The sequence below is a fragment of the Trichoderma virens genome, assembly GCF_000170995.1.
Source record: "Trichoderma virens Gv29-8 chromosome Unknown TRIVIscaffold_1, whole genome shotgun sequence".
Lineage (NCBI taxonomy): Eukaryota > Fungi > Ascomycota > Sordariomycetes > Hypocreales > Hypocreaceae > Trichoderma > Trichoderma virens.
Genome location: NW_014013748.1, coordinates 767,626 through 782,624, shown reverse-complemented (window position 1 = coordinate 782,624; position 14,999 = coordinate 767,626). Strand labels below are relative to the sequence as shown.

The window sequence follows — 14,999 nt, the reverse complement described above, 5'->3', positions numbered from 1 at the left end:
CTGAAACAATCACGCTCAAGGACCTCCACGGCGGTGCGCGGACGCTAAAGCTCCGTACTTACAGGGCTACCACGGAGCACAGCTACAAGCATGGCGCCGGAGATTGGTTTGAGCTGCCCCTGGCCTGAGCTGAGACACGACCTCAGGTATGATTTAGGGCATTGATGGTAATCATGGTAGGGCTTTGCTGGGGAATGCTCTCTCATTGCGTCTTGTCATGGTCTTGCGCATTAGGTATGCACCAGTTCTGTAAGCGGGAAGCGGTCTCACTGGGCAGTCATATGGCATCACAACATCAGCTGGCGTCACAAAATCGTCTATTTTATTTCATAGAATGTCTTTTCCAATTGTCGCCTGTACAGGGATTTCCGTCTTCTTTGGCGGCGCTTAGTTGCGACTTGGACGCGTCCGACTGGCCCTCAACCCCCGACCCCCCACCCAAGCCGAGGCGGTGCCACAACTCCCAAACACTCAGTGTAACATTAGTAACATTAGCGAGACAATGCGGCAACTCAAGCTGCTCAAGCTGGAAATTCAACAGCAAACATCAAGTGGTATTGCATGGTCCAGTCAACAGGGCACTGGTAGCCGGGCGCCGGGGGCTTCCCGCGTCTCTTACAGTATTTGTATTTTGCAGAGAAGCAACCCCTTGGAAACCCCCTTGATGCCTCACTAGCGCTGCCTGGAACCTCACCTGCAACGACCAGGGCGAGTTGACGACGTCTTGGCACAGTTACTGCTCTGTCAAAGCTGTCGCGGCATTGCCATTATGGCCTGATATACTGCTAGGGATGGAAGTGAACTTGAGGCTAGTCCTCTGCTGGATCTGTATCGAAGGGCATCTGAGAAGCGGTTAGCGAGGCGCTTTGTTTCACGCCGCAACCGTGCTTCTCGGGGTGTCTTTTCTTCATCTTTTTAATATCTTCCTCGCTTTGTTTACTTGTTTCTTTTGCTATCTGTCACTGGGTTGACTGACTGTAGGTGACGACGTAATACACGAGTGTTGAAGGACTTCTATTCTGCATTACCGCTGGACGGGACCATCTTTAATAATAATCTTTTCGTTATTTTTCTCTCGCTCTCAATTTCCTCTGCTCGGCAATTGCTCTGGGAGCATCCACTCAAACAAATCAAAAAATCCATTCAAAATGTTGGCCAAATTCAATCTTGCGGCATCTCTCCTCGCCGCCACCGCTCTCGCGCAGGGCGTACCTCATGCGGCCTCCGTCCTCCGAACCGACGATGTTCTCTCGACGCCGTACGCCTCGCTCCTCGGTTTCGCCGACGACACCATGGCCGTAGCCCGTGGCTTGGATGAGAGAGCTGCGACAAACTCAAGTATCCCGCCTGATGTTCAACTGCTTCCCGACGGATCGCTGGACTTTACTGCTTGGAACAATCTCACCAATACGGCTTGTCAGGCGCGCCTTGCCTCACTCACACGGACTTCGAATCCATCGGGAGACTGCATTTGCTACAACTTGCCGATGCTGGACGTCACTACCGGCATGTTTGAGGCGGATTTGCGGCTGTATCGTGTTTCTGACCCGAGAGATGATTTCGTTGGTGTGCCGCCCAGTGAAATTCAGGTGGGCGTGGTGTACAAGGGCGCCAGTGTGACTCCCATGAAGCCAGTGACTTCAGGGTCGAGTTCTAGCCCGCCCGTCAATATCACCAAGAGAGACACCTCTTCCAATGCCCCGACTCTGCTGCAGTCTTACATGCTGGTTGGCCAAATCGACAAGGACCAGATGAAGAACAACTTGTCAATGTAAGTTCGTCAACGGCACACACACTATTTCTTCATTCCAAGAAGCTAACAAGTGAAACCCCCAGTGCCGATCTCGAAGCTCTTGTCATGCCCACCCTCACTTTATCCGCAGTTACCTCCACCGGCGCCCGAATCAGCTCCAACGTGTCTCTCAACGAAGCCGTTTTCCTTGTAGGCGTCTTCTCCAAGGACGTCATCCTGTCCGACTTTGCCGCCGCCCAACAGGCTGTGACGCTGCAGCACGACGGCCTCAAGAACGGCACCGTCGCGTTTGTCTTGCCAGGAGTCAACATCTTGATTTTCCCCACTGGTCTCGTCATTACTGGTACCTGGTTGTTCATTGGGTTGTGTGCCTATGGATATGGCACGTATGAGAGGATCCAGCATGTCACGGCTTATAAGCGGAGAACCATGCACGCTTCTAGGGATGCCGCTGCCTATCGCACTTTTTAGAAGGATGAATAAGTCGGTGGGCGTAAGGAAGAGTAGGGTGTCAGATAGGTTGGGCTGCGAACAAAAGACTGGTTATTATGGGTGAGATGGTTTATGATTCCCCAAGCGTACTTTACTGCCTTTTTTTATTATTTCACATGTTTTCCCAAACACTATATAGCATAACATTTCCTTAAAACTTACTAAATATGTTCAACAACTAAAGTAAATAAGGCAAAGACACGAATCATGAATTGGGGTATATATAAGTATATGTGATATCTAAGGTAGTGCATAATGAAATTCTATCTGATACTACTTAAAATACGAGACAGCATTCGTAAATGTCAATCTTGTAGGGTATATCCAGCAACGGCTGTTCATTCGCCGTGTAACCAAAAACCAGAGGAGATAAAGGAGATAAAGGAGAGAAGAAGAAAGAGGCATGAACCCGTCAACGTCATAAGACATGCATCTAGCGCACATCTATCATAATCTCACTACTCCATAGAAACTGCAATTCTATAGCACGTAGGTAAAATTGTGCAGGGGAAAAAGGGGGGGAGGGGAGGAAAGAAAAACAAATGAAAGATGATATCCCGAAAATCTCAAACCAAGTTACGCGCCTTAACACCGGCTCCATTCTGTCCAGTCCCATATATCCTCAAAAATACCAATTTCCATCAAAAAGTTATCCCATATTCTACCACGAGGATGGGGGAAACAGACCCTCATTTTGTAGGCGCGGCCTTGCGGACTCGGCCTTTGGCCCACAAAAGACCCTCTGTGAATACCACATACGCACCAGTGATGACCCAGAAGCTTAGAATGACTCCCAAGCCACCTACCAGTCGAGCATCGACAATGCTGCGAGTGACTGTTTCCCGGAGAGCATTGTTCATCATGAGCCAACCGTAGACAGGCACCAGTTGCTGGGCTGTAGTTGTCACCGCCTTGGTTGGCTGAGGCAACTTTCCTTGTTCTAGCTCACGCCGAGCAATGGTGTCGGCCATGCGCCAGGCAACTTTGTTGTTGATCTTTTCCCATGTGGCTTCACAAGCAGCGACGCGAGCGTCCTTGGCCATGGTGAACCGTAGCTGATGGTCTTCAGCAAGCTTGACAGCCTTGGCAACGAATCCATCCAAGTCATCAGGTGGGACTAGGTATCCCGTCTCCTCATGAGCTATAATGTCTGATGGGCCACCTTCATCACGAGCCACTACGGGGACACCGCTGGCCATGGACTCCAGGACGACCAAGCCAAAGGTTTCCGTGACGGAGCAGTGCAAGAAAACATCGCCACAGGCATAGTAAGTAGCGAGATCCTCTCCAACCTTGAAGCCGGCGAAAGTGACGGTGCCCTTTTCCCTAAGAGGATCGAATAGCTCTTGGACTTCTTTTTCGACGTCAGGGTTTCGGTTTCCTCCAACAATGACCATTTTGAACGGCAGCCTCCGAGCATCCATTTCCTTGGCCACCTTGGCGAGGAAATCGAAGCCCTTTTCACCAGCAATGCGAGAAACGGTGACAAAAATGATTTCTCCATTCGGTGCAATCTCCTTTCGCAAGGCCTCACTCCTGCGGCTTGGGTTGAACATGGTGGTATTGACTCCTCTGGTTAGAACTTCGAGTTTGCTGGATTGAACCTTTTGGTTCTCCAAATACCGCCTGACGAATCTGGAGGGATAAAAGATGGTCTTGATAGATGAGTGCCTGAAAAGATAGCTCTGAACGGCATCAAACGCAAAGACTGCGGCATGACTGAGGGGCGCGGGGAACAAAATAGAGCAGTAGCCAGCTAAATCAGTCTGAAAGTTGCAGATGATGGGAATTTGCTTTTCCTTGGGCTGCTGTCTTAGCTGCAGCATGACTTGGAAGCCCAGACTAGCCGGAGATGCTAGGTAAATGAGATCCGGGGGCGCATCATTGCCAAAGGTGCGAGAGTAGAGCGTTGAGTTGCGAACGGGATATACGATGGAAAGCTCAGGGTTGAAGGGTAGGGGATAGCCAGTGACGCGGACCTCGGGCTGCTTGTCCGCAGGAGAGAGGCTGGGAGACGGAGGTGGTGAAAAGGTGTTGTGGTTGGTGTGGTTATGAGGAGCGACAACAGCAACTTGGACGCCGTGATCGCGCAAGTGGTTGACCAGCATGAGAGTCGTCCGGCTCACACCGTTGACCGGGCCAAAGGATTCGGTGCATAGCAGAATACGCTTGCCCTTGAGAGCAGCCGGGAACTCGGACAGATCATGCTCTGGGTACTGCCCCGATCCAATCAGCGAAGTTGACGCCATGGCGGCCAAAGAGAGAGGCGTGATGGCTCTGCGTTGAGGGACTGGCTAAGAGATGAGGTGAAGAGATGCTATGAGGGATAATACACGGCTGGTGGCCACAGAGCGAGTGTGCTTGCTTTTTGTCTTCCCAGACGTTGCAACGAGAGGCCCAACGGTGTCCGAACAAGGCAGTCCCACGTGGATCAACCTGATATGTTGCGCATGACGGGAGTGGCTTTAAGACAAGGAAAGCTGCAATAGGATAACCTGAGAGTGGGCACGAGGAACGGGCTCTGGATGCAGTTCGTCGAGAAAGAGTGACTAAATAACGTGGGGAGAAAGAGGCATATTCTCGTGTAATACTTGCCCAGATCTGTATATGGTATGGTTCACCATCATGTGGCGAGGTAAGCGCCGGATGGATCGATGTCAGGGCCTCATGCCTTGGTAGCCTTTTTCTCAGTTTTTTTTCTTTATTATACAAGTGTAAGTACACCACTTTCTGTAGGAGGCTGAGTACCTATTCCATAACATAGTGGCAATGTTAGTGCTGTATTTTGGTGGTTGCCCAGCGGCGAATCAACATTGTTATCAGCTGAAATGGCTGTCCTTGCCTCGCTCTCTTTGCACCTTTTTGCCCAACAAGACGTCCTTGCAGCCACATCTTGATCACTTGTACGGCACCTTTTTTCTCCAAGGCTGACCCTGCATTCTCACTGACCTTGCCCATTCTGTCCTGCGGTCCGGGTCAAGCGAAGACAAGCTTCGAGCGGCATGATTGCAAGATCTACGGGCCCCAGATGGACGAATCAGCGGCCGTAGCGCAACCACATTGCTATCGCTGACCAATAGACGCACGGCATCCCACCAGTGTGTCGACCTAGCCAACGCTGCGAATCGGGGCCTTGAGGACGACCCTCGTGCTTTGCGTGGTTGGACGTGAGCGACTCGAGGCGACGAAAGAGCAGAGATTCAGAGGCTTTGCGACGTCGCGAGTTTTTGTTGAGCGTGAAAAAGTCGTCCAGGCCCGGAGTCACGTGTGAGGTACTGCCCAAGTGACTGGCGTCTTGTGACAGCGAAGCTAGCCATGGAGTGCAGCATGTACGATTCGCGTGCCGCGCATGGGGCGCATAAACACTGATAGACTAGGGTCCGATTCATTCTCGTTTTTTATTTCCTTTTGGCCTAGTAGCGGAGAAAATGTTGGTGGTGGTGATGGTAGTGGTTGGCCAAGAAGGAAGTTGATATTGGCGGCGAGGATCATAGAGTATGGGGTATTACCTAAGTCTAAGTCAACTCTTTATGGGGTGCAGCAAAATACATACGTTGGCGGCTGTTATCAGTGACACGTCGTTTTCAGTAGATGTAAGCACAATAACTGCGTGTGCTTCATCCGTCATGATTCGACATTAGTAACAGCTTGAGGTTCATGCCGCTCAGCGTTGCAGACATACAGAGGCGGGGGCTTACGTTGTCGCTTAGTCAATCCGCCAAGTACACCAAGAAATGCAATCCTGTCAATACTACCTACTACTACCTGATAGGTAGATAGGTGCAGGTAGTAGCACAAGAGTGCGTTTACTAAAATGCACACAAGGTTCCAATCAGATCGCTGCCAAGTATCAGATCTCGTCGGCCTAGTTTGACATACAGAACGAAGAGAGGATGTGGTTTCCTCGTCCCGTCCACACTACTACCGCCCTGTAGACTAGATCTGAGACATCAGTTCCTTCTTCTAGGTGTTTATTATGTAAGTTAAAATCCCAGTTACTGCCCATTGGAATAGTTCTTTTCTCTTCTAATAGATATGCTTATCATTATTTATTCCTACAGGGTAAGGACAAATGCCAGTGTATTCAAATCACGCCGACTTTCGTGGCGGATGATGGACACCTTTGACTTTACTCTACCACCAGTTACTAATTCATCAATCGACAATTTTTTTTCAGTTTCCTCCCTCTTTGACTGGCACGTGCATGTTTCTTATCAGGTGTATAGCTTTATTAGTCAAGTCCTATGTGTGGAAACTCTTCTGAAGAATAAATCTGCCTACGTACCTACAATTAAACTCTGTATATTGCATAAATAATCGTCACAATGCAGAGTCAAACAGCACGATGCCAAGTAGTATGGTTATTTATTTATTTATCCCATTCGGCTATGTACTTATTTCGTTAGATACAAAAGAGTTTTCACCCGGGCATGTAATGTTCTCGCTCCTGGTAAATGAGTTCACTGAGCGGCACAAATAGCTTGGACAGCAGGCAGAACTTGGCCTATACACCAGATAAATAAGCATTTGATACGAGAAACATTTCCATTATTTCCCTCGGCCAAAGAAAAAGAGGGAATACATACCAATGGCGACAGCAGCGCCACAAGCCCCAACAACACAGTTGATAGAACCGGCCTCAATAGCATCGAAATTTTTGCAAGCGCATACGAAGTCGGTTTCAGCGCAACCAGCAGCTACAATAGCAGCCTCAATGCAAGGAACGGCACATGCGGGAACATCGTCGATGGTTTGGCCGTAGACGACAGCGGCAAAGGTTGCAAGGACGAGAGTGAACTTCATTTTGAAAAGTTGGTACCGGAAGCTTATTTAAGCTGGTAAGAGTCGATAGAGATGATTGAGAAGTTGTGGTTTTTATGTCTGATATGGAACGGAACGAACAAATCTCGAGGGCCAGAAACTCTTGACTTTATAGTCGTTATGAAAGCAGGATGCCGAGGAAGAGAGCCCTCGTCATAAGCATGTGCTCCTTTTCTCGTCAGAATAGATTCTCATCGGAGCTGTATTGCCCCCCGCACATGTATTGAATTGCAACTCTCCCCCGCATTCTTAATTAGCATTATGTACTTGGATGCACCCCAGACGGACATCATAACTGAAGTGGTAAGACTCACGGAGGATCGATCTATTTTGATCTTTGGAGTCGTATTCTGCTTTCCAAAGCAGCTGAACCCGCGCTCCTGTCAGCAATATCGTATATAGCCTGGTTGCCATCGAATTACACGATGAACCACATAGAGACTAGATGAGGAATTTGTCCGTCGGCTCATCGGTGCTGGGGCCGATGTCTCCGATGGAGAGAGGTGGAAACATTGAGGCCCAAGGGAGACCAAACTTCGGCCTTTGACGAGCAAATCGGTTGTAAAACATAATTTACGACTTATAATATTATTAGTTTTGAAGATGTGATGATGAGTTTATAACTAACCTTAAGCCCAAGCTGTTTGAGACTACAGTTTATTATTGTCCAAGTACCTGCGATGGATTGCGGAGAAGCGCCAAGTAAGCTAAATTCGGCAGATATGACAAGGAACAGAAACTTCCGGCATGTGAAAAATACGAAGATTTTATGTGTGAATATTCCCGCTACAGCGTAACGGCTCAGTTCAGCCCAAGACCCCGCTCGCGTCAGGATTACGACCTTCCTGATCGATGCCAATAATAAATGCATCGTGGGGATGACATGCCACCCCCAAGCATGAGGTCTGACCAGAATGCTCCATAGAAGAAATGTTCTGATCTATAGACGTTGAGGGTGCGGGGCGATTAATACTTTTATAAAGTAATAGAATCGGAGGGAGAGTTCAAGTATTGCTTCCACAAGTGAATCGGCAAAACAAACAGCCACGTCTAGATATATAAGTAGCTTAATATTGTTAGCTGTCGGTCCCTACATCTAAGAGAACACATCAGTATTGAAAGTCCGGCCTCCACAGCTGAAGAATTCCATAAATCGGACATTGATTCCTTGGTCTACAGTTCTCGTTGGTTTACATACATAGGTAGACATCGTAATTGAAGATGATGTCAAGAGTAAAGAGAATCACGTGTAGCATCACGTGATAACATCAGCATGGTATACCTGTTCGTGATGGCTTCATCTTCTTTCTTCATTTCTAGTTGGATAGCGTCGATTGATTGCATGAGACTTCTCATCACAAAGATTAAGTACAAGTCATATACAAAAAGAAACCTATTTTGTTATAGGGATGTACTTACACATTGCCAAGCACTCTTGTACGATGAGAAAGCACGCATCTCTGGCTTTCGTATCCAACTAGTGAGATTTGCATTTTTCACACGACAGGCACGGATTGGGATTTAATTAGCAGAGCACTCAGAAAGCGAATGGAGTTTGAAGCCCCTGCCTGTGATATCTTGGTCCTAGCGCGCCAATAGCCGTGTTTCCCGATATCAAGCGAGACACGGTTCTCGCTCTTTACCGTACCGCGTCACCAAATGCTTAACCGACTCGCATCGCCTTTAGGATGATGCAGGACACTGCCAATTCTTAGTAAAAAGGCGCATGCTTCTTTTCTACACTTTACCACAGGTGTTGAATATGCTAAATACCAGCATTCGATATTTGCTCAGGGGGAGCATCGGCATGCAGCAACTCGTCCCCCGTATGTGACATTGGCGGCCAACGACGTAATTCCTCTGACCCTGGCCAGCGCCAAGCCAAATTTCAATGGCAATGCTGAAATTTCTCCGGGAGTAGCAGCATGAGACGGGAAACTGCCCTCATGCAACTCCTTTTACGTGCGTACGAGTCCTCGTACGAAATAGTAGTATAAGTAATCACATAATTACCTCGATGCCCTGGGTGCATCAGCTCGGCCCTCGTCAAGGCAAGATCATGCAACCTGGTCAACCTGGTTCCGACAAACCCCAAGAATCGTCGCATCCCAGTCCGGCAGAAAACCTCGTGTCGCGTGAGCGCTGTAGTGACAGTGCTAGCGGTAATAAGGCGCGTCCATCTTCCCGCCAACCCTCCGTATATACGCAATCTTCAAGGCGCACGGTCGTTCCACTTGATGGCGTAACTGTATGGGGGATGCAGCAGGGGCCCCGTCACGATGGTGTGGATAATATCGGACGGGGGGCGGGTATGTACTCCGTAGTACTTGGTAATAGTTCCATTTTGTTTCTGAAGCGTTCGCCGCTGGCATGGTGCAAAACTTGGTCGCCGGTGGTGGCATCTAGCCGGCCTTGTACTTGGGGGTACGGAGTAATACTGGCTGATCATCAGCTGTGGCATGTGCTCCCATCATGGCCCCTTTTTGCCTCAGCTGGATGGGCATGCTGGGCTTTTGTATACCGCAGCTGATGGAGACTATCACACTTCCATCACACCTCATTTTGCAGGCCTGTCATGTTAGCGTCCATGAAATAACGACCCCTCCATGGGCCGAAAACGCGCAACCCTGAAAGCGGCGACGCAGGAACCACGTGTGTAGTCACAGTGCTTGGCCTGGAATTGTATTGGTTGGTAGGAAATGGTCTTCGACGAGGCTCGGTGCGGCGAAACGGCACGGCACAGTGTAAAGTAAAAAGAATTCATATGGCAGAGACGAGAGGAAACCCCGAAGTAGCCGTTCCGGTACGAGGTTGTAATGCGCAAGCAGGGTGGTGCATCTGATAAGGTAGTACTGCACAGGGCAATGGATGAAATAATGGAATGGGATGGGATGGGATGGGGTCGTTTATCGAAGTTGCATGTTGCGAAAGTCTTGGCAGTAACTCACCGCCTTGTTGTAGTATTTTTGGAGTCTCTCTCTGTTCATGGCGCAAGGAACCAAGTTAGTTGTCCACATCAAGTTCTTACTCGCACCAGTACATATCTACATAATAATCCGAACTAAATTCCGTGGATTCCTATTAATACCTATTCCTTCACCTAATCAGACGCGACGGCTTCAATCTATTGCCAGCCACGGTCGAATCATTGCCCCTCCATCCCCTTAGATAGCGCGTGCCTGAAAGATCCGGACACGGCGGGGCAGAATTTGCACATGCTGGACGCTCTCGGACAAGTACGGAGTCCTCCTGTACATGTACTCCGTACGCATCAGCGCCTTACAGCCTGTACAATCTACTCCGTACAGCGGCCACTATTGCAGTAAATACCGTGTACAGGCGCTAGCCACAGCTGACGCCCAGTATAAGTCCAACAGCATCAGCAGCTGAAGTCATGCACCTCACCGATGCAAACCTGAGGAGATCATTCTACAACTCGGCGTGCCCATCCCACCTCACCCTCGCCAAAGCCATGTTGGCCTCAATTCAATTGCCCGCTGCGCCAAGAGTTAAACATCGTCACATCCCCCCTCCAACAAAAAACCTTGAACCAAAAAAAAACCGGCGCTAGGCAGGGCCCTCTTAAGGCTGCTTCCAGATAGTGCTATAATGGGCTGTTATCCAAAAATGGCCTAGACATGCGTGCATTTCCCGCTTTGCTGATTAAATGGACCAAACCTATCCAAATAGCCCTTTTCGCTCTCCCTACTAACTCTACCTATCCCCAACTCCTTTCTTTTTGCCTTTAGTGCCAGCATTATATCTTCGTTTATATCTCGCAAACGGGCTCGATCCATATACCCTCATTCCAGGATCCCCATCCCCTCGTTGAAGCCATTACTTGCATTTGCTTGGAGACATCGGTCACTTCTCTCTTTGGCCCCTCGATCCACCACGTAACCATGGCCTCAGTTGTTGACTCGGTCAAGACACTTAGCCTCAATGGCTCCTTAAAGGAGGTCAACGGCGACAAGATTGCTATTCGCAACATCTGCTGCGTTGGCGCTGGCTATGTCGGTATGTCACCCCTGCGTCTCGTCTATGTGTCTGTGTCTGTGTCTGTCGACCGACTCCGCTCGACGACGGTTAACCTGGACTGGGAACTCGACTGACATGCCTCTCTCTGTGCTGAACAGGTGGCCCTACCGCCGCGGTCATTGCCTTCCAGAACCCGCACATCAAGGTCACCGTTGTGGACCGAGACGTGACCCGTATCCGTCGATGGAACTCGCGCCATCCTCCCATCTACGAGCCCGGCCTGCACGACATCGTCCGCATTGCCCGTGATGGCGGCCGCGAGACCAACATCTCGGGCGAGCCCTCCGAGGGAACCGCCTCCGAGAAGGGCGAGACCAAGGTTGCTCGCCGAGAGGGCAACCTCTTCTTCAGCACCGACGTCGCCGGCCACATTGCCGAGGCCGACATCGTCCTGGTGGCCGTTAACACCCCCACCAAGGAGCGTGGTGTTGGTGCTGGCAGCGCAACAGACATGACCGCTTTCGAGGCCGTCACCGGCTTTGTGGCCCAGTATGCGCGTGAGGGCGCCATCATTGTCGAGAAGAGCACTGTTCCTTGCCGAACCGCACAGCTCGTGGCAGACACTGTAAGTAGAGCACACATAGCCCCCCTATTGCGTGGCCTGGGACATGCCCCGATATTTGATTCTGACGCCCATTCTCCTCGCATAGCTTGCCATGCACCGCCCCGGTGTCCACTTCGAGATCCTGTCCAACCCCGAGTTTTTGGCCGCCGGTACTGCCGTCAATGATCTCCTGTACCCCGACCGAATCCTCATCGGTTCCGCTCCCACCCCCTCTGGCAAGCGGGCCGCCGAGGCTCTGCTCGAGGTCTACGCCGCTTGGGTTCCTCGCGAGCGTATCTTGACTACCAACGTGTGGTCCTCTGAGCTTGCCAAGCTGGTTGCCAACTCCATGCTGGCTCAGCGAATTTCCAGCATCAACTCCATCTCCGCCGTCTGCGAGCAGACTGGTGCCGATGTTGACGAGGTTGCCCGCGCCATTGGTGTCGATCCCCGTATTGGCAACAAGTTCTTGATGGCCGGTATTGGTTTCGGCGGTAGCTGCTTCAAGAAGGACGTTCTTAACCTCGTCTACCTGGCCGACACCATGGGTCTGCCTGAAGTTGGCGAATACTGGAGACAAGTCGTCAAAATGAACGAGTACGCTCGTGATCGATTCACCAACCGTGTTATTAAATGCCTCAACAACACCCTTGTTGGCAAGAAGGTCACCATCCTTGGCTATGCCTTCAAGAAGAACACCTCAGATACCCGTGAGGCCCCTGCTCTGGAAATGATCAAGACGCTTCTGGAGGAGCGACCCCGCGAGATTGCTGTCTTCGATCCTTGCTGCAACCCATTCGTTGTCAAGAACGAGATCAAGGCCCTTCTCGGACCCGAAGTCACAGCCAGCGTCCACGTGTACGGCAATGCCTACGACGCCTGCAAGGACAGCACAGCAGTCGTTATCGCGACCGAGTTCGACGAGTTCCGTAACCAGCCCATCTCTAAGCCTGCTCCCGCACCTGTGGACCAGCCCACGCCCAAGATGCTTGGCCGCAAGCCCAACCCCAAGGCGGACCCCAGACCGTTCAATGAGTCCACTCCCACGGAGAACGACCTCTTGGCGCTGCACAAGCACCTGGTGCAGCGTGATGGCCAGACCTCTGAGGATCCCCTGGATCGATTCAACGTCGAGCCCGACTGCGACGAGAGCTGCCCCGACTGCATTCAGGCCCGGGAGAGCAAGGAGACCGGCTTCGCCACCGGAATGGGCAGCGCCGAAGAGTACAAGCCCAAGGAGCGATTGGACTGGGTGCGCATTGCCGACACCATGGCCAAGCCTCGATGGGTGTTTGATGGCCGTGGTGTCATCGACTCTCGCGAGATGGTCAAGCTGGGAGTTCGCGTCGAGAGTGTCGGTCGCCAGCACCGGTTCTAAAGTGCGTGATATAATGTCGGCGGTTTTTCTTCGTTGTTAAAGGGCGGATGCTGCTATACGACCTTTTAGCTACTCCTTTTTTGAGGCTGTGCATCAGTAATGCAGGTGGGCCTAGAACAAAACTACCTTGTATTTGTTTTAATTAAACCTTTGGATGACATTGTACGGCGGCAGATGTGATAATTCTGCATAACTTGGGAAAGAATTTGTTTTGCTGGCTGTTTGGTGGCCTGGGGAAGAGGAAAGGAAAAAGGGCGGTCACCACGCGAGACTTGGACATGGGCCTGTGGTTTACCTGGCCTAATCCACAACCTCTAGATAAAATTGGATTAAAGCAATCTAGAAACGAATACCTGATACATTTAGTTTGTCGGACGAGTGAAGTGATGAGGTGCAAGTCTGGGAGATTAGATAATAAATAATGGTAAAATCTATTGACATGTGATAACTACATGTGATAACTATATGTGCATGCTAAGGGGGTATCCGAAACAATTTTCCTTTTAAACAAGACTTTCGCATCGTGGATGCGCTACTTGTCCGTATTTCCTTTTACTGACAATGCATTTGCACCCCTTCAACTAACCATCTCCCTAGACGTCTCCCGCTTATCGTATTACATGGTCTATATAAGAAACGAGCATCTAGAATCAAGCCCGCTTAGACGTTGCTTTTATCGGCGACTTGTGTGACTCTCTCTGCCTCTAGAGCAGAAGGGACGCCTCGGTCAGGGGGAATCGAGAAGCCGGTGTAGATGTAAGTGAGTACGACGATATACTCTGGCAGCAGAGCCATCAGTGCAAACGCCACGGCATTACCCTCGATGGGATTGAAGGGAGAGGTGGCGCTGTTTTGAAGGACGACTTCCAGGAGACCGAAGACGGTGCGGATGATGAGGAAAGGGGATGCGAGGAGACCGCCACGTAAAACCTAAGGAAGCAAACAATGTCAACATTCTGTCTACTTTTTGTAAGTGAGAGTTGGTGTCTCGACGTACGGTTTGGCTGCTGGGGAGAAGGGTCTGCTTCTTTCTCCAGAAAAAGGCCATCATGGAGATGAGCACGGCGAGCATGACGGCGAAGACGATATATCCGACGAGAGTGAGCGTGCGGCTGGTGGACATTGCGGATGGTGTGCCGATGGAACTGACGCCACCGCCGGCAGCGAGGAGACCGATTGCGACGAAGATGCAGAGACGCATGATGACACCGATTTTGTTGGCTCGAGGATTGGAGCTGTAGTTGTCGAGGAGCCTGTTTATGGCGTGTTAGATATTGCTTATTCTTTTGGGTAGATTGTATGTAGGCTTACACGACGCGGACGTAGCCTAGTGTAGCAATGATGAGAGGAACAACGCCGACATTGAGGAGGATGATGGCTGCGACGTAGAGGCCGATGCTGGGGTTCTGTTCGAAGGCGATGATGACAGGGCCACCGGCGAGACGCACTATTGCAAGAACCAAGTTAGATTATGCTGACGGATATTTCTTTTTTGTCGAAATGGATAAAATTGCAGAGCCGTACTCAGACTAAAGGGGATCAGAGGCCACCAGGCGAGGCGTGGGCGGATTTTGCCGTTGCGCTTCATGAGCCAGATTGCGGTTGGGACGATGGGCACGTAGAAGACGATTTGGGCGATGCCCAGGGACTCGTGAGGGTTGAGCATGATTTGGCGACAGTACGTGTCTGTCCGGGATGATTGTCACTTGTTGGATAGTTGGGTAGACAGCAGAGTCGATGTTATTTAGACTGAGAGACTTGATGTAGAGGCAAGATTGAATACCCACAACTACAACTCAATGAGAAGTGCAAAGGCATCAAGACCTTTTTTAAATAAATTACTACCTTAGCTACTACTGCATCATATCTCTCATAACATAGCCGCTAACATGGAGATAAAAGCATGAAACAAGCATTCCGATCTAAAACGCTGCACCCAGGGCCAACAATGCCCCGAGATTATCAGCCTAGGC

General features: G+C 50.3%; 5 protein-coding genes across 5 annotated transcripts; 2 read left to right on the top strand and 3 right to left on the bottom strand.

Annotated features, from left to right (window-relative positions):
* Positions 1–1,226: 1,226 nt before the first annotated feature.
* TRIVIDRAFT_119292 (uncharacterized protein) lies at positions 1,227–2,179 on the top strand (the record flags this gene model as incomplete). The annotated part of the gene is made up of 2 exons (XM_014105719.1): positions 1,227–1,771; positions 1,837–2,179. Coding segments are annotated over 2 exons (888 nt in total), but the record flags the coding sequence as incomplete, so codon positions are not given.
* A 755-nt stretch (positions 2,180–2,934) lies between these two features.
* On the bottom strand, positions 2,935–4,494 carry TRIVIDRAFT_33447 (glycosyltransferase family 4 protein; the record flags this gene model as incomplete). The annotated part of the gene is made up of 1 exon (XM_014105718.1): positions 2,935–4,494. One exon carries the CDS (start codon positions 4,492–4,494, stop codon positions 2,935–2,937), a length of 1,560 nt encoding a protein of 519 aa, XP_013961193.1.
* A 2,098-nt stretch (positions 4,495–6,592) lies between these two features.
* Positions 6,593–7,124, bottom strand: TRIVIDRAFT_72996 (uncharacterized protein; the record flags this gene model as incomplete). Its single annotated transcript, XM_014105717.1, has 2 exons — positions 6,593–6,749; positions 6,832–7,124. 2 exons carry the CDS (start codon positions 7,046–7,048, stop codon positions 6,706–6,708), a joined length of 261 nt encoding a protein of 86 aa, XP_013961192.1.
* Positions 7,125–10,968: 3,844 nt separating this feature from the next.
* Positions 10,969–13,390, top strand: TRIVIDRAFT_79475 (uncharacterized protein; the record flags this gene model as incomplete). The annotated part of the gene is made up of 3 exons (XM_014105716.1): positions 10,969–11,083; positions 11,203–11,669; positions 11,755–13,390. The coding sequence occupies 3 exons, from the start codon at positions 10,969–10,971 to the stop codon at positions 13,024–13,026; spliced, it is 1,854 nt and encodes a 617-aa protein (XP_013961191.1).
* Positions 13,391–13,480: 90 nt separating this feature from the next.
* Positions 13,481–14,692, bottom strand: TRIVIDRAFT_79474 (uncharacterized protein; the record flags this gene model as incomplete). The annotated part of the gene is made up of 4 exons (XM_014105715.1): positions 13,481–13,956; positions 14,024–14,279; positions 14,338–14,473; positions 14,551–14,692. The coding sequence occupies 4 exons, from the start codon at positions 14,690–14,692 to the stop codon at positions 13,687–13,689; spliced, it is 804 nt and encodes a 267-aa protein (XP_013961190.1).
* Positions 14,693–14,999: the final 307 nt, after the last annotated feature.